Here is a 19,860-nt window from a genome sequence, read left to right as displayed (position 1 = left end):
TTGTGTTTATTTTTTAGTAGGTTTTTGTTATATTGAGTTGTTTTAATTTATGTACAAAGCAATGGTTGTACAAGAGCACATGTGGGCTCAGAAAGATTCTGATAGTATTTCTCTGCAGAAGCATTTTGGTGAATTGCACACAGCTTGTTTTCTTGTTTGGTTGCAGTTCTTGCCATTGTGACCTGCCAGTGCTGGCTCTGCTCTACAAATGGAGGCTGGTGCAAAGGGAGGCAGCTAATTTTCCAGGGAGAACATACATACATAAGACCTTTATTGGCACAGAGCCAGGGAGAACACTTGCCTTCTATAGCACTACCTGTATTCTTTTTTGGCTACATATTAAGTCCCATATTCATGTACAGATTAGGTCTGAAGGTCAGTACCAGAACAGAGTGGAAGAGGAACTGTGGAGGAGATGAGGTCTCCACTGTGTTCTCTTCCTTTTTGAATCCAGGGAACAGAAGGAAGAAGAGTTGCAGCAGAGTCAGTTGCTAGCGCACCACTGGGGAGAGAGATGGTATTTGGCAGAGCGAAACACTGCAGAAGGGCTGGTGGTATTTAACACACTGCCAGATGCTGGGAAGTCTTGGACCAGCTAACCTGAAAACTTTGAGAGATGCAAAGAGTTTGTGCACACAGTAGGTATCCCATATTGACATTTATGTACTCTTGGGACATTTATTCTAGTAAAAGTTCTAGTAAAAGATCACATATAATCTTCATAAACTGTGTGGTCAACAAGGTGTTGCTTTTTTAATTAAAAGAATACAATTTCTAAAAAAGTTTTTCAGCTCTTCATTGACATGTTATGCAAAGCCATGATCTAAAGGGATCCACATTATATTTGAAAAAAACTTACATGAAGTTCTTAATGAATACATTTTAGACTCAAAATAATGTAAACGATAACCAAATTCAATCTTTTAAAAACAAAAAAACACTATTTTCAATAAGATAAGGACAACACGACCAAATATTTCTTTGTTAAATAAAAATCACACTTCTTTTCTTGGACACTGAAACGGGCCCTGAAAATTGATCTCTCTGGAAGGACATGCTGAGAAGGTTTTGACAGATATATTAGCAAGAATCATAGATTTCAAAGCTGAAACCAATGAATGATTTATTGCTTAGATGGGTATTGACTGACTGTAAAAATTGAATCCGCAATACTTACTCCGCGTCCGTGACATTTTGTTGCACATTCATGAACACCAAATACACTGGTGTTTTGGCATCGGCGATTCAGGCAGATCTATAAGAGCAGAAAAGAAAAGCAGATTTAATATTATCAGAGAACACATGAAAATTATATTGCATCTCGTTTTATTTTCTATGCTACATTTCTAATTCAGCTGAAAAGAATAACAATTTCTCTCTGGTCTGCATGAATTGCAAAAGGCCGCCCTGGGTCCCTTTGGGGAGAAGGACGGGGTATAAATAAAGTTATTATAAATAAAGTTATTAATTGGGCATTAGTTTGGAGCACCATTTTCCATGTGACATCATGTTGCAAGGAAGGGAACACTCCCAGTCCTTCAACATGCAAAGAGAAGTGCCTGGATAGAGTGAACAGAGTTTTCCCCTTCACAATTGTTGAGAAAAATCTCCAATATTATTTGAGAGCTCAGGTCCACTAAGTGTGTACTCCACTAAGTGCATCAAAATGGTCTGAATTTCAATCTTCACAGCAAAGTGCTTCTGACTGGTGCAAGTCTGACCATCTCCACTGAAGGAAATGGTGCAATGTTGATTCAGGCCAATGACAAACATAGGCCAGAATTCACAGAGCTGTGCTATTAATACCGTACACATTCGAAGTATGTTTGAAGCCCCTTTTTTTCAAACACTAGTCCTCCACACCGAATGGCAAATCAGTTTTCAAACTGTGGGTAGTTTCAAATGTAGTTTATGATTGGCCTGGTTTAGGAGGCAGCATGTTGTTTAAAGGGAAAAAAGAGTCAAAAATATCAAAGCGTATACCTTTAGATTAATCAGAAAAATCTCTTGCACTCCTGGCCCTAGAATGGAGTAACTAGAACTTTCTAAAGTTGCCAGAGATTAATTTCAGTCCTGTGACTACATTCGGACAGGCTTGGCAGCTATTCTTTCTGAACTAATTTCCCCAGTGGCAAGTCTGGGGGGAACGGAAGGGGGGCAAAATCCCTGAGCACTGGGCCTGCTGCGTGCCTACTGCTGCCTCCTCAACCTGCAACACCATCTCCGCTTGCCCGTTGGAGCCGTTCTGTGGGCAAGTGAAGCCACACGTGGCACTCCTAATGGCTTCATAAGGCTTCTGGAATGATCTTAAAGATCTTATTCTTTAAGATTGCACCAGAAGCCTCAGGAGGCTTTTGGAACTATTGGGAGTGTTGCGCAAAGCTCCATGCACCTAGGTAAGTATCCTGGGGGGGGGTAGCGTGATGTGGGGGGGGGCATGTTGCAGGCTTGTGCCCTGGGATGGCATAGAGGCCAGGCCCATAACTGAATTTCCCTGTGTTATCGCATGCACAATGAGTTGCAGTTTAGCTCAGCTCATCATCAGAAAAGATAAATTATAATCAGACTGAAGAAAATAATATATTTATGTGAAAATGAACGAAACAAGGAGTGGCATGTAATCAAATGCATTCATTTGTTTTATGCAACCATTTGAGAGTTATCTTCATCATTCCACTGTAGTTGAAGGGCCAAGACAAAGCAAGATTGACACCATAATAAAAGCAGAGCACAGTGAGCATTGAAATGACCCATTTACAGGGTGGCTGCTGCTAAATCATCCAAGCTGAGAAAAGAAGAGATGAGGCTGAAATTAGTATTACATGCCAGGTCAACAATCAGAAGTCTAGCATATAACATCTGCACTTCTTTAAATTGGGAGCTTATTTCAGCAGAACTAAAAGTCAGTCAGAGTCATAAAGGCAAGCAGGGGAAAAAGTGAATTAGAAAGCAACAAAGATGCTTAATCAAGGCAGATATTCCCTAGAGAGAAGAGGAAAATGGGAAGGAAATGAGTATGAATCAGCATCAGCACAACTGTGTGGAAGGGACGTGCTCTTATTAGAGCACGGTTCACAGACAAAACATCCAGAAATCTGCAGCACCCACAGAAGCCTGTTCATATTAAAATGGCTACTATAATGGCCATGCTTAGTGACAGCTCACTCTGATGATATGTGCCCCCCCGCAGATGCAGTGACTCCAACATTGTTTTAAAAAGTCTCCTCTGGGTAGAGGCAAAAGGGGATGTGTGTATCTTGAGAATATGCTTTGGAGACAGCTTGGTGGAAGGTGTATTCATTTGAGGTGTATGGGGGGGGGCAGGTTTAGAAAGTGTTTTGGGAGTTTAGGGGGCTGTGGGGAACACACTGATGCTTTAGTAGTTAGCTAAGAGGTTTAGCTAGGAAGCCAAAGGAATATTTGTGAACCCTTAGGCTACAGCATTGGCCTCTATGGTTAATCCAGGTCCAAACTGGCTATGCACTATACCAGTGCTTCTTAAACTGGTGGGTCGCAACTCACCAGCTTGTGCAAAGCTTCCCCTTGTCCCTTGAATGCTTTGAATCTTCAAACAGGCCCATTCAGGAGGTGCTTTGCAATCACTCCATTTGAAGATTCCAAGCCTTGGGGAGCCCTGCAGAGGGCTGCACAGGGCTCCCCACATCTCCTGGAGCCTGCTGCAGCCCTAACTCTGTGGAAAGTAAGTGAAAACATCCTCCTTCTCACCCTCCTTAGTGATGTGATCCTGGGGATCACGTTGCTGACCTTGCCCTCTCCTCCCGCAAAGACTTACTTTAGGAGTAAATCTCCTAAAACGTTTGAGAATCACTACACTATATGATGCTCACAGGTTAGCTTAGGTCAGTTTCTATCACTAGCTGGGATGGTTCTGAAGTTAAAGGCCGTTACAGAAGCTGCTCAGAGAAGCTTGAAGGGAAGAGTGAGATACAAAACATAAAACAAATACAGGTCCAACCTTGTTATACACGAATTTTTTATACACGAATTTGACTCAACACGAATGGCCCCTGCAAATGAGAAGGAATGTGCTGATCCCTGGAGACGGGAAAAAATGCACCCCCCCCTTTAAAATCACAGTTTTAAAAACTGCTTTTCTTACTGCTGTAGAGAGACAATCATGCAAGTGATCATTCCATTTTTCAGCTGAGCCAAGCAAAGGCAAGGGGTCCTTTGCATTTTTAATTGCTGACTGCCTCTGTACAACAGTAAGAAAAGGTACAGTGGTGCCTCGCATAACGAAATTAATCTGTTCCGCAAGTCCTTTCGTTGTGCGAGTTTTTCATTTTGCGAAGCGAGTTTTCCCATAGGAATGCATTGAAATTTAATTAATGCGTTCCTATGGGCAAGAAAAGTCAGAACAGTCAAATTTGGTTTACAAAGTGTTTATTAAGTGCTCTTTAAAGGCATACATACTGTACTGAGGATTTCAAAAACGGGGGGATGCTGAGTGGGGAGCTTGATTCCAATACAAGTGGGGGGGGAGAGCAGATCTCTATACAGACCAGTGCAAAAACAGGGGAAAGATGTGGGGGAGGGAAGATCTCTAAATAGACATCACAGCAAGACCAGTGCAAAACCCCTTGCACACAGAACCAACAGATGGAAGTTGGGGGGGGGGGCAGATCGCCATACATACCAGTGCAAAAACAGGGGAAAGGTAAGTCAGCCCCAGTAGAGTCAATGGGGCTCACTCCAGGGATGCGTGGACGGGAGAGAAGCTTCCCTGGGCTCACTCCCTGGACTCCCTGGGCTCCTTCCCTAGGCTCACTCCCTAGGCTCATTCCCTGGGCTCCCTGGGCTCCTTCCCTAGGCTCACTCCCTGGGCTCGCTCCCTAGGCCAGTGATGGCTAACCTTTTAGAGACCAAGTGCCCAAACTGCAATGCAAAACCCACTTTTTTATCACAAAGTGCCAACATGGCTTACTTTCCTAGGAGTAAGCCTCATTGACTCTAATGGGGCTTACTTCTGAGTAGATATGCACAGGAGTGGGCTCCAAGGCTGCAATCCCAGCCACTCTTTCCTGGGAGTAAGCCTCATCAACTCTACTGGGGTTTACTTCTGAGTAGACACGCACAGGAGCAGACTCCAATCCAAGCTTGCAGAATAGGCAAAATTCAAAACGGAAACAAATGCAGGGCAGGTGGGGGTGAAGGGAGAGGAGGAGCAGACTCCAATCCCAGGCACCCTTTCCTGGGAATAAGCCTCATCCACTGTAATGGGGTTTACTACTGAGTAGACACGCACAGCAGTAGCTCCAAGGCTGCAATCCCAGGCACTCTTTCCTGGGAGTAAGCCTCATTGACTCTAATGGGGCTTACTTCTGAGTAGACACGCACAGGAGCAGACTCCAAGCTTGCAGAATGGGCAAAATTGAAAACAGAAACAAATGTGGGGCAGGTGGGGGTGAAGGGAGAGGAGGGCAGTGAGCACAGGGGGCGGAGGGAAGCAACCCGCCCTCCCAACACATAGGGGCTCAGAAAAAGCCTCAGTTTCCTTTAAAGGGACACGCCGCTTCAGCGCCCCTCCCCAGGCTGCCTGGTTCAGCGCTGTGTGCCAACAGAGACAGCGCTGCTTCGTGCCCTATCTGGCACGCGTGCCACAGGTTCGCCACCACTGCCCTAGGCTCATTCCCTGGGCTCCTTCCCTAGGCTCACTCCCTGGGCTCACTCCCTAGGATGGGATGAGAGAGAGGCTGGGATGCTCCAGGCTTGCGGGGGGGGGGGCACAAAAACGGGCAGGAGCAAGAACAAGCAACCCCTGACAGGCACACAGGAGCCTGCCCTGTGAGTGAGTGAGTGAGTGAGTGAGTGAGTGAGTGAGTGAGTGAGTGGTGAAGATAGCGTAAGTGTGTGTGTGAGAGGGAGGTAGGGATGCTGACTGACCCGCTGCTGCACGAGGAAACCCCAAGAACTTTCTTAGGGTGAATGTGAGCATAAACCAGCATGACGATCCTCCCCCTTCCTTAGGGTGAATGTGAGCATAAACTGGCATGAAGATCCCCCCCTTAAGACAAACCAAAACAAAAACAAAAAAAATTCGTTATGCGAAGCATAAATCATAAAAATTCATTGTGCGAGTTACCAAACTTCACACAACTCTTTCGTTCTGCGGGTTTTTCGCTGCGCGGGGCATTCGTTATGCGAGGTACCACTGTATTTTTAAACCACAATTGTAAAGGGACACGCTTTTCAATTTTTTAAAAATTGCTTTTATTTAACACATTTTATGGTATCAGCAGGGAGTCCCTGAATCAAACCCTTGTGAATGTCATGACCTTATTAGGAGCAATGGAGGGGCAAGAAACCTGGAAGTGGTCTTTAAATATATTTTTCCACTGTTTTTTTTATCCACAGATTTTTTTTATCCAGCAGAGGTACTGGAATGGAACCCCAGCGCATAACGAGGCACGACCTGTATGAATTTTTGGGAGATTAGATAAGATATATAGCCTGCTCAAACCCTAAATATCAGAGAAAAATATTTCTTCACAATAACTCTAGGTAGTTTGCTGTAATTCCCATTTTACAGACAGGAATGTGGCTTTTTCATGTATCAGTTCTGTCACTTGTCCACTGGACCACACACTGATGGCCATAATTCATAGCTATTGTGTGTTTTTCGACTGTTGGACTCCCTCTAGTAGTCTTTTTTAAACAGCAGCTTTAAATACAGATATTTAACAAGAAATTGTTTTCATATCTTATGAAAGATGCTTTCTAGTGTTAGGCTGTTGTTGTCATCAAAAAGTGTGGTGGCCTGCTTCTGTGCAACTCATTTTCAAGGGAAATTGCACTGAAACATGCAGCCGAACTCACAATCAAAATGATTTTAAAGTTTTCTGCCAGGAAGGTCTAACTGATGTAGGAACTCCAAAACCTCAGAAGTAGTCATATGTTCAGAGGCTTTGACAAAATTCATCCAAATGTCTTCTCTTGATCTGCCATTAAGATATATGTCACCTTCCTTTAAAGAACTCTTAGGAGCCTAGAGGACTCTCAAAGTCGTCTCTCAACCTCTTAGAAATATTTTTATTGCATCTTTTCATCATTCTCTCTTTTTGGATTATCACTGTGCAAAGAATGTCTGGCAAAATCTGTGCATTGATACATTAAGCAGTATGCTTCACATCTTCCTAAATGCAAAAATGCTTCTCTTTCACATTGCAGAAGCTGCTTTGTTTATCTCAGCAACTTCCCCACCTTTGATAAATGCTGCAAGACACAGCAAATGAACAAGTTGATCGATGTATTAGTCAAAAGCCACCAAATAGACCACCATTCCTATGTTCTTGTCAGGCCAAGGTGTTTTCTGCAATCCTATCAGGAAATGCCATCAACTCCAGTAAATAAGAAGATACTGGAATCAATTTGGTCACCTATTAAATGAGGTTACGCTCTGAAATAAGAGGTAGTGCGGCTTAACTGTGTAGAAGAGATGCTCTCTGGCTTGGAAGCACTGAAGCTTCCAAATCCCAGACATATACAGTTGTGAAGGAAAGGCTGTCTTCATGGGAAGCTGGTTCTCCAGGATTTTAGTCAGGGACCTGTCCCAGGGCCAAACATGCAGCTTTCTACATGCAAAGACTCACTCTGTCACTGAGTGAGAGCATAGAGACATCCTATTCTTCAAACGTCCCAAGACTGTGCCCTGTCATTTCACACAGGCTCTGGCTGGGTCAAATTCACTTTCAAGCCCTGCCACCAAATTCAATGGGCTGATTCAGCTGGACATAGGAAATACTTTATGTATTACCATTATCTTGACACAAACTACAACTACAAAGAGGCTTCAAATTATGCACTTAAGGCTGCAATCCTATGCATAGTTTCCTGGGAGTAAGCCCCATAGAACACGATGGGACTCACTTCTGAGTAGACATGCATAGGTTTGCACTGTAAATCTCTGAACATTAATATTTTGCACACCAGTAATTCCTTGAGCCCTGCACACAAGCAACTCACTCACTTGCTTAATATGGCTTTTACCAACAGATGTAATTTATAGTGGAAGATGTAATTTTCCAAAGATGTAATTCCAGCAGATGTAACTGGATGCAGCATGAAACATTTTGCAGACAATATGCACTTCACAAGTGCAATAAACTCTTGTTTCAGCACTTCTAAATAAAAAGATTCAATGATAGGCCTTCTGGGTAAATAATAATCTGATTTCATTCATTTCCAATAACCTCTTAAGGAAACTTACAAACAGGATATTCATTTGCATAACCATTCAGTCTGCCACATTTAATTCAAAATACAGAAAGTGAGACTGAAAAACTGACTCATGTGAAAGACCAGGGATGTATTTTCTTTTAGACACATTGACAGGCTTATGGGAAAATATTCCTAAATCTTACTTTTTCATCTGCACACTTTGTTCCAGCCAGCACAAGACCCGGGTCGGGCATATCATCCCCCAAGTAGACATGGGTTCCACGACACAGAATTTTGCCTCCTTCTTGTAAAGGGATGTTTGTTTCTATGGAAACAGCATTGGTACCAATTACAGGTCGATTTGCTCCCCCTTGACACTGAATTTTTCCACACTTAGCATCTCTAAAGGAGGAGAAACAATTTAAATAATTTCAACAATGTTAGCAACTACCATCTGAATTGCTTTAGCTGTTTTTTCCAGTGGGTACAAAAGAGACACATACCTGGGTTCACATTTTGCAAAAGAACTTTTGGAATCCTTGCCACAATTTCCATAAGGGTCTCCAGCAGAATTGACTCTCTCAAAGCATATCCCCGGGGCAGGCTTAGCACCTAAAAGAGAAACAAAAGCACTTTAATAAATGACACAGAACCTGAGAAACATCATCTTGGTTGGGGAAAGACTTGGGGAAACATGGTGAGTTACAGTAAAGCTGCTCTTAGCTCCAGATTCATAAGGGAAGTTGTGGCTACTTCCAAGGATGATTCCAGCTTCCTTCAAATAGTTGACCTGCTTCACTGTGAAGCCCAGTGCTTAAGGGTCAGCTAGCTGATTCTAACTTCAGGGATAAGGGACAGAGCCCAATCCTATCCTCTTCCCCCAGCTGGTGCAGCCACACCAAAAATGGGTGTGCTGCGTCATGTGGGGGAAGGCGTGAATCAGGAAGCTTCACAGGCAAAAGGGGATTTAAATCCCCTTTACACCTCTGTCAGCCTCCTGACCCATAATGGGTCTCAACTGACCTGCACTAGAGATTTCACTAGCACAAGTCTGAGAGAAGGTTTTCAGAGAACCAGTTGCAGCCATCATGCCCCCTCCTCCCCTGGTTTCGCCCTCACCCCACCTTCTTATGCCCTCCCCCACCCTGTCTCTCCCACTGATGTACCTGCTCCAGTGTGCTGCCAGAGAGCCAACAATGTGGGCGGGGAGGCACTGGCCTTCCTGTCAGCATCCCTGGCAGTGCACTACTGAGTGTGCTGCTGCAGCAGCAGTGCCTTTTATGATGCCAGCGGAAGAGGCAATAGGATGTCAGCCGGTAAGAATAGGATTGGGCTGACAGTTTCAGCACTTCATTGCTGGATGTTGCAGCATCTTCCAGCTCCCATAGGACCTTGTAGCTTAAAGAGATCAGTGATGGATAGAAAGTCCATTTTGGCTTGCTGGGTTCAGAGCTATGATGACTCTTTTACCTTAACGAACTGCTCAGAAGGAACATTCCACCAGATATGGCATCTCTTTCACTGCAGCCTTCTGGATAATTTGGGGGTCTCAAAAGGAACTTGCAAGTTCATATACTGTGAAGTCTTCTCATAGGGGTTTTTGGGTGGGTTGATGGTACCTGCCTTTTGCCCTAGGCACTTGTCAACCTTGAACCAAACTGGGATTTTGGAAAGCTGCTGGTCATGCTAGACCAGTTCCTTCCCAATCCCATAGCCTTTCCTTGTGAAGATATCATTGTGTCTCATGACTTACAGGAAAAGAGTCAGGATCAACTAAGACCAGCACAGACTCCTGTGAAACTGACATTACATTTTAAAGAAGTTTTTTATATTTACATAGCACAACCTATGTATATTTACTTGAGAGTTAGTCCCGTTGTGCTCAATAGAGCTAACTCCCAGGAAAGCATGTTTAGGATTGCAGCCTTAATGTTATTCACGCACAATTTTGCTGGTCTTTGTGCTGCAAACTCATGTCAAAAGTAAGAGTTATCTGGGGAATCATGGAGAGACCCTATCTGCATTGGAAGGAAGGAAGGAAGGAAGGAAGGAAGGAAGGAAGGAAGGAAGGAAGGAAGGAAGGAAGGAAGGAGTTTATCATGTTGTATTTCAAATGTTATTGAAATGTGTCCTGCATAAAATTAATGCATACATAAATAAAACAAGCTGCACTCATATAAACACAGTCAAACCACAGATAGTACTTCCAAGCTAACATTTAGACAGACTATATTTGTCTGTCAGAGAGAGAGAGCGTCTGTCAGTTTTTTTTAATTACAGGGATGCTAAGTTCTACTACTGCTTGCCTTGATTCTGTCCCTGTTAATGTCTATTCAACTGGTACATTTCTAAATAAGCATCTCATTATAAGACTTCAAAGCTTTCTTCTTCAACAGAGAGGCTGCCCTGAACTGCTCAGGAGTAGGGAAGGACAAGACATTGTATTACTGTTTGAGTCATTTGTAAATGAGATAAATACAAAGTAAGTGATTCTTTGAAGGTAGATGTCTGGCTTCTATTCATCCAGTCATGAATAGCTACATATTTGGTGCACTATAAACTAGTCTTGAGAAGGACAAAAGTTTGGTATCTTCTGGATATCAAAAAGACTTGGATATCATTGGATCTCCAATGGATCATTGGATCATCCTTAAAATGAGAACATTTCTTACATCTGGAACAATTAAAAACTTAACTCTGTAAAAAGATTAAACCATAAGCAATAATTATAATTATTGATGCGCTGAATAAAATGTGCAGGGGAAACAAATCTTTAAAGTGAATTTTAATCTCCCCCCCCCCCCATTTGAAATGTCTTTCTTGATTGTTGAAAGGAATTGTTCTTGAATGAAAAGGAAATGGGTTTGAGCAAAATCCTATAGGCACTTTTTTTAATGAACCAGGCAGAGGAAGAAGGAGGAAACTGAAAGGCTGGGATCACATTTCTGACTGATTTTTCACCTTAAGTATGTAAGATCACATTAACTGGAGTTTTATCGTACCTACATGGTTGAAAGAATTTGACAGGGGACAGAGTTCTACAGCTGGCTACAACGCCCCCCCCCCCAAAAAAGAAAAAAAACCTTACACCTGAATATATTTATGTAATAGCTAACCTAATAACTGCCGCATAGCCTAATCCTGAGTTACCCAGGTTGCGGGGCTGCAGCGGCACAAAAAATGGCTGCCACTGCATACTGCGCACTCCCGGCAGCCGCCAGCGACTCCTTGGGAGAAGGGAACTTTCGTTGGCAATGAATCAAGAGCCTCTGTAGGACAACAAGCCCAACATGAAGGCTCTGGATGCCGTAGAGCTTCGCTCCATCGGTCCTGCCTCCCTTCCCCCGCTCCCTCCCTCAGCATGGCTCTTTCCTGCCCTCTTCCCAGAATGCCTCCTCCCCGCCCTTTCCCCGTCCTCTGTTCGCCGCCCTGGAACACCTCCTCCTCACCTCCCCCCAACACCTTCACTTACCTCTCTGCTGCTCAGCAGTCCACGCAACTGCCGAGTGGCAGAGCTCTGGTGGTCGCCCAGCAGTAGCCCAGCACTGGGCTACCACCAGCACTCACTGCAAATGTGACTTACAGCACATTTGCAACAGTGCACAATGGTGGAAAGCTAGCGCGCACTGTTCAGGATTGGGCCCTCACTCAGTCAGACCAGAAGTCAATCTGTTCCAAAATCTTCAGCCAGATGCTTCTGGACAATCACAAGGATGGCATGAAAATCATCCTTTGCTGTTTATCCCCTAGTATTTGGTACTCTGAAGAATATTGCCTTGGAACATGGAAGCTCCATTCAGCTATAATGGGTAATTTCTACTGATAAACCTATCCTGCATGAAATGGGCTAATCCAGTGTTTCCCAAACTGTGGGACAGGACCCACCAGTGAGTTGTGACCTGACTGATAGTGGGTTGTGAAAATGAACCTGACAAGCTGTTAGCTGACAAGTAAAATGTATTGAGCCCTATGAAAAGTGTAATTGAGCTGAAGGTGCATGTTTACTCAAGAGTAGGTGACTGTGCCTCAGTCTACTTTGAAGGACAGATCAAGAGGAACACCCCGCCACCAGAATGGTCCTGATCTGATGAACACAGTCCTCCCAAAAGCACTCGGAAGGAAGTCCCCCCTCTCCAAGCTAACAAGGAAAAATGTATTGAATCCTATGGAAAGTGGCCACATGTGCATTTACTTGTAAATAGGCAAACATGCCTTGGCTCTTATTGATGGGGAATTCAAGGCCACCATAATGTTCCCGATTCAATGTACATGGTGCTCAAAAAATGCTCCAGAGTGGGTGGTCTTTCCCACTATAGTAGAAAAGGGTAAAAAAGAGACTTGGGTGGCTGGTAAAATAAAACTTTTTTTTAAAGTCTTGTAAGGCTAGGTGGGTCCTAATAGAGTGCTATTTTAAACAGTGGATTTTAAACAGGTGCTAAATGTTTGGGAATCACTGGTCTAATCCATTTTTAAGCCATCAGAGCTAGTGGCTTTCATCACCAGATCTAAATAATAGTAGATTCCACTGGGCTGAACACAAATCCTAAAGATGTACGCAGTACTAGAACCTGGTTTTAAAACAAGCCTGAAGTATCGATTTCAATAATCGTCATTCCTCAACATTATAACAACTATGTACTAAACGTGGGTCAGGAGCTGCATGAAGAATGAGATCAATTCAGTGTCTACCATCTGGCTTTTTACCAGGAGAGTGCGAGAACCTTGCTTTCATTCCAGTTGCAAATATGTTGGGCAAGAGCCAGCAAAGCTATTTATGCTCATGAGAGACACTGTACAGCCATGCATTGTTCAAAAAAAACTTTTCCCATTCCCTCCCTTTCAAATGATAGGGCACTTTATAGTCTTGCCCCAGTTTAAATGGCTGTGATGTTAAATAGCACCTGTATTACTTCCAGATAATGCAGAGCACATCCAATAGAAGGCAGCTTGGCCATTGCTTCAGGCATTCCCAGTCCCAGTTCCAATCCCACAGAGTGAATGATGGGCTTTGAGAGCTGATGCATATTGTCACCCCGACCAATGGATTTGTCAAGGTGCTCTTCCACCTCTTCAATCTCACTCCAACTGCAGACTGGAGTGAGGGGTTTCTGAGTGATCCAGGTTCTCAGTCATAATCCTCACCTGCTCCACAATGCAATCTGTTGTGAAAGGACATCTCTAAGAGGGACTGTTTTACACAGTGGGAATATTTTATCCCAAGAAGAAATGAGATCTTTCAGAGTGACTACATTTCTATTGCCTAACTGGAATCACAGCTCCAAATACTGACTCAGGCTGGAGACAGAGAAAAGTTGTTAAGAGAGCTGAATCTGGTTTGATATGAATACCACTTCTTATGGGATGCTCACAATTTTTTTTTTGTCCTACCATTGTCTCTGGTCAAACAAGTTCTTCAGGTTTTTGAAGCAATATAAAAAAAACTACCAAACCTGTTTGCCAGAGACCACAAGCATTGACTCCTTCTTTTAAACCACCTTCAATTCTGAAAAATTATACTAATTTGTTTCCAGTCTTAGAAGGCAGCCCATCTGAATAGCCTTTTATCACACTGTGTTGATGCTATTATCATTCTAGGTACATGTCTTGTAAAAGTAAAGAGAACAGATGGAACTAGGGAGTTAAAAGAAAAAAAATAACTTCAAAAGACACTTAAGGAAGAAAACCATGAAGTTGTGTTTCTTCAGGGAGCCCATTTATCATAATTCCTGGAGATAAACTGAAGCAGAAAGCCTTGTCTCTCTCAATTTTGTTACTCGAGGAGGCAAAGACAAAATGATTTGTGAAAGATTTCCAATGGATATTAAATTCGTTGACCCGGATGAGAAGAGTTTATCTTACTTTGCTATTGACAATCAGAGTGTGGTGCCCCAGTAATTAAGGCCCTGTCAACCTTTCCAGCCAAACCCCCCCCCCCCCACACACACACAGAAAAAAAAGAATTATATTGCCTGTTTCAAATTGTGCCAGGTTAAAATATAACAGAGATGGTGTTAACCAGAATGTTTCTTTTTTTCTAGATGTTATATAGCGGGGAGGGGGGGGGACGAACAGCTCTCGGGTAGCCTCACATGCTTCTAGGATCTGACCTAGAGCTTTACAAAGGGCAGGAAAGGAGAATTAAAAACCTAGAGGAGCAGACAGAGCGGCAGTCTGGAATCTATGAGCAAGTCTTCTGAATTGTACAACATCCTGGCAATTCCCCTTGGGGCTTATTCAGTGGTTTCATTTTTCTCTCATGTAATTGATCCTGACTCAGTTTTCCTGTTGCTCACACTAACGGAAAGGCCATCCAGAGCCCAGACAGTTCTCCTGAGCAGTTCACATAGCCTTGTGTGCACTCCAAGAATTTCGGGGGAGGGGGGGCGAGAAAGGAAGTGTCTGCTTCTTTTCAACCTCACTTCCCACACTGGTTGGTGTAGCATGAGAAGCACCCCCAGGAACCAGGGGAAGGACTGCAACTCAGTGATAGGCTAGCTGCTTTGCACGCAGAAGGTTCCAGGTTCAATCCCTGAAAACTCTAGGTAGAACTGGGAAAGAACCCAGTCTGAAACCCTAGAACTGCTGCCTGTCTTTGTTGACAATTGTTTGATTCAGTGTGATTTGAAAAGACATACATCTGCAGTCACAGGCCAAAGACCCACGTAGGTTTCTTTCCTCAGGTAGTGGAGCATTACAATTCTTGCCACTCAGGTACAGTGCCCAACAAAGAACTGCTCATGAAATTTGCTCAGATGTAGACAACAAAGCAGGGTGAGGAACGGTGACTGTAACAGGATATGGAAGAATTCCTTTGTGCAAGCACAGAAGTCCTTGGGTAAATTACATGTGAATAGATCTTGGTCAAAGCTGACACTTTCTGTTAGTGAACTTCAGAGGCCTTGGAAAGCATAATTATTAAGAATATTCATACCACTTTCCAACAAAAAGTTCTGAAAGTGAATTACATAGCAAAAGAATAAGAGGATAGTTCCCTTTCTCTAGCGATAGCATCATATGTCAGCCAGGTGAGACCCTAGCCATAGGCTCATATCCATCAGAACCTTCAATATCAGTGGTGGAAGTAGCACCCAATGCACTATCAAGTACATGGAAACCCAGTGCAGGGTTTTGACCCAAGGTCCAGGGTAACCTGGCACCAGCACTGCTTGTCCCAAAGATCTCACAACCTAAAAAGCAGCACCAGCAACAGCCACAAAGACACAAAGTTAGGATGAATAGCTACTCACCACTAGCTAAAAATATGAGAATCATCATTTTAAAGGCGCCCCTTTGCCAATTTGCAGAGGACTAACTCTTTATAAAATCTTTACAATATTCCTGAGAACATTTTAATAATTCTGGGGTAGAAGCACATCCTATGGTAAGCACCAGATGTGACACCATCTAACCGGTGAAAGGAAAACAGAAAGAATTCTCCATGGCAGTGTTTTTCAAACTGTGGGTCATGACCCACTAGGTGGGTCGCAAACCAATTTCAGGTGGGTCCCCATTCATTTCTATATTTTATTTTGAATATATGAGACTTGATGCTCCCATGGTATGTGACTGCATTTGGGGAAATGTTACAGACCTGTACTGCTACTATGTATATTCTTACATAGTAAGAAGCTACTATGTATATTCTTTTAACAATGATAGTCAATGGGACTTACTCCTGGGTAAGTGAGGGTAGGATTGCAGCCTAGGATGGTTAAAAATGTTCCTGCTTGATGATGTCACTTCCGGTCATGACATCACTTCCGGTGGGTCCTGACAGATTCTCATTCTAAAAAGTGGATCCCGGTGCTAAATGTGTGAGAACCACTGCTCTATGGTAAACAACCAGGAAAAAGTACATGAAAGTGATGTTCTAAGATCTGCAAAAGAAAGGTAATTCACAGTTGCAATCCTATACACCAGTGATTTTCAATCTTTTTCATCTTGTGGCACACTGACAAGGTACTAAAATTGTCAAGGCACACCATCAGTCTTTTGACAATTGACAAGGCACACTGTGCTGTTGGTAGGGGCTCACATCCCCTAATGGCCCAACTAATAAATGACCCTCTCCCAAACTCCGGTGGCACATCTGCAGACCATTTTTGGCATACCAGTGTGCCATGGCAACAATGGTTGAAAATGGCTGCAATACACTTTCCTGAGAGTAAGCTTCATTTAGCACAATGAGACTTACTTCTGAGTGGACATACCTAGAACTGTGCTGTAAGTTGTGTTCCTTAAGCTCCCTTTTGCATTGTAATTACAAAGATCCATGTTGGATACTACTGGCTTAACAACAACCTTTAATAGACCTTTAATAGACGTGTGTCCAAGAACCATTGAAATCTGTTGAACCCATCTAGATCTCAATTGCACTGTTTTATGTGAGAGGCATTCTAAATAATCAGCTTCTGGCTTGCTCTCCAGGTAGGCAGTTTCAAGGTTAAAGTGTACCTAGATTTCATAAAGAAAAATTATCTACCAGGAGACACTATCATTTATACCAAATTTTGAATGAAGCTCAGCTGTGTATCTTCATCATCATAACTGATTTCATTAAAAAATGTGCATGCAAAAATGTGCACTCCTTCACATACATGAGCTGGATCTTTCTAGCCGGCATAGGATTATTTACCTAAAGTCTTGATTTCTTCAGCAAGCTAGAATGTTCTAGTTTTTTTAAAGGTTAATGCTTCCCTTCTTCCAGGAAAATCAATACTTTTCTTCTGCATATCTAAGTACCTCCCGGAAATGCCAACAAAGACGGCAGATAATATCCTAATGCTTTACTCTCTCCATAACTTTCAATCATATCACTGTCAAAAGAACACATCTATGGTCACACCTATAGTTATGTGACTTTAAACTATTAAAATAAATAATTCAAAATGAAAAGATGACGCACATTGCAAAAATTAACAATAAAACCCTCTTATGCAAAATAGAACCAGCCTCATCTCACAGAGATGAGAAATATTATATAATATTTCAGCAGTATATATTTCTAACAGCTAGATCACTATTCTCTGTTCTGCATGACACTTTTCTGAAAGCACATTATATTCTCCTTAGTATTTTTTTATTTTATTTTAAGGACTGTCTGTAGGTTACTGACAGCCCAATCCTAACAGAGCCTTACGCTGTCAGAAATAGCATTCTTGATGGCTGTCACGAAATGGCAGTGGTGCATCCACATACCCAGAGGCGCAGCTAGGTCATTTGACACCCGGGACCCATAAAATTTTGTCACCCCATATGATGCAATTAATTAATTAAATTATTAATTAATTAATTCACATTTTTGTACCACCCTCCTCTAAGCAGCTCAGGGTGGTGTACATGGTTCCTCCCCTTATTTTTCCTCACAACAAACCTGTGAGGTAGGTGAGACAGAGATAATAATAGCCATGACATGAAATAAATAATAATAATGGTCAGAAAATAAATGCAGTGAATACTTCCCCACAAGCAATGGATGAAATTCTGCATAAAATAGTATATAACATGATGATATTATTCCTAAAAGCCACAATTTCCAGAATTTTGGTCACTAGGAAGATTGTGGGGGATCAAGGCTTGGGGGGGGGGGAGAAAGGGAGATTGTAGGGGGATCCAAGTTTGGAAGGGGGGAGAAAGAGAGATTGTGGGGAGATCCAGACTTGGAGGGGGGAGAGTAAGCATATCACTATTAGGACTTACCCAGCTTTGCAAATCTAAAAACAAGTAAAAATTCACCTTACATACAGCTGAAGCCTCTGTTTTATTCTTTGGGGGGGGGGGTGCCTGCTGAAGCATTTGTTGGGCTCCACTTTCATCACATTGGGACCATGCAGCTAGCCTTGCACTCCCCTGTGCCCAACTTGACCAGGAACCAAGACAAGTTTGCCTACTCGGGAATAAACGCAACCATGTGGTTTCCTTTCGTTTTCCATAGGGCTCAATACATTCCTCAGCTTGGAGGGTGGGACTTCCTTCTTGGGTATTTTTTGGGGGCTGCTTTCATTGGATATGAACCATTCTGGTGTAGCTGGATTCCTCTCAACCTGCCCTTTCTGATGGACTAAGACAAGTCCACCTACTTGCGAGTAAACGTGCAATATGGCTCGATTTCCCTTTCCATAGGGCTCCATGCATTTTTTGGTTTCTGTTTTTTGGGCCATAACTTTTGATGGAAAGGAGTTATTTCACTCTGGTTTTGTGCATTGCATTCCTCTGGAAATTCTGCATCCACGGTATATGGCATGATGGGGTTACTCCTAACCTTCACGATGTTAGCGATGTTGGGGCATTTGTGGTGTCACCCCCCCAAGGGTGGTACCCGGGGTGGACCGCCCCCTGCCCCCACTAGCTACACCACTGCACACACCCCAGTGGTGGTAAGTTAGCATGGGGGTGAAGTGGGAGAGAGGTGGGGCGTAGGCAGAATGGGGCAGGAGAGGAACATTGAGGAGAGCGGATCAAGGCCAGGAAGGGGGCAGTATCGACAACGGCAGTGCCATCAATATCCTACCCTCCTTCCAGGCCTCAAACTGCCTTTTTGGGCCCACTCAGACTTGCGTTCGCTGTCTGGCACAGGTCCAAGTAGACCCATGCAGACAGCAGAGCCTTACCCCCAGGTAAGACAGCATTTACAGCAGAACTCAACCAAAACATGTAAATTATTGTATAAGTTGCCATTTTGTGATAAGCTCTGCCTTCTCAAGCAACTATTTCACACTGATAGTTCCCAAAGCTCTAGCAAACAATAAAAGAAAGGTAGCTTCTGGAAGCCAAAAGTCTTTTCACCCTTGTTATAGATCAATCTATACTGCTGTAGCTATTGCAAATTCTATGGAGGATTCTGGTCACTGCAAAATTTTATTCATTCTTATCTCATTGAATGGTCGCAAAAAAGAAACAATGAGTAATTTTCTCTCTGCTTTATAGAGACCTTTCTGCAGGGTGTTATGGGGTTCTCTTTGCTTTTCTCTCTAATTTTACTTAATAGCTATATGAAGCTGCTGTGTGAGATCATCCAGCAGGCTGGAGTGAGGTGACAGCAGTTATACCTTTTTTCCAACAGATCCAAGAACAGCATTCTTTACTTATAACTACTCAATGTCTGGTAGCTGATAGTATCTGTAAATTCATTACAATTATCCCTTTTCCTCCATAAGGCCCAAAGCAGCATACAGTTAAAACTCAATACATGAAAAAAAAAAAATTATAAAACATCATTACACAAAGATTAAACAACTATCAATAAAAACTACTTTAAATAGTTCATCTTTACCAGATTAGAAGCTAAGTGATACAGGAAGATCTACTGAATACTTTCCTAAAAAGAAATTACATTTTTCATTTCCAGAAGATCTACCAAGTTGGTCTGAAGTCTCTCTTTAGAGGGAACCAAAAATCCAAGAGACAACTATGGCCAGAAGTGCTTTTTGATCAACTGCCTTTAATTCATCAACGATAATCCTTTTGGAAACCTGCCCTTTGTAGTTATTCTGACAATGCGTTCCCCATGGAGCTGTCCTTCAAAAGAATTCAAGCATGGCCATGTTAGGGAGAGAAGGAAACTAGTCGCACAGGCATTGGAAACAAGCGCCTAGCCTGGGAAAAGTTAACACATCATACCAGTGAGATGTCAGTAGTTAGAGGAAGGAAAAGACACAGTTACATAGGACAACAAACTAAGTT

The 19,860-nt window shown here is 42.9% G+C and overlaps 1 protein-coding gene across 1 annotated transcript in view; it reads right to left on the bottom strand.

Annotated features, from left to right (window-relative positions):
• The window catches only part of ADAM12 (ADAM metallopeptidase domain 12), a 277,330-nt gene that overhangs the window by 21,419 nt on the left and 236,051 nt on the right, over positions 1–19,860 (bottom strand). The window contains exons 15-17 of the mRNA XM_066621438.1: positions 8,682–8,790; positions 8,382–8,580; positions 1,178–1,255 (exon numbers count right to left, since the gene is read on the bottom strand). Coding sequence (XP_066477535.1) covers positions 1,178–1,255; positions 8,382–8,580; positions 8,682–8,790 — 386 coding nt within the window. The remainder of the gene's footprint in view (positions 1–1,177; positions 1,256–8,381; positions 8,581–8,681; positions 8,791–19,860) is intronic.

Source organism: Tiliqua scincoides, chromosome 3 (assembly GCF_035046505.1).
Source record: "Tiliqua scincoides isolate rTilSci1 chromosome 3, rTilSci1.hap2, whole genome shotgun sequence".
Lineage (NCBI taxonomy): Eukaryota > Metazoa > Chordata > Lepidosauria > Squamata > Scincidae > Tiliqua > Tiliqua scincoides.
The sequence above is the reverse complement of the archived record's forward strand: the minus strand, read 5'-3'. Positions and strand labels throughout refer to the sequence as shown.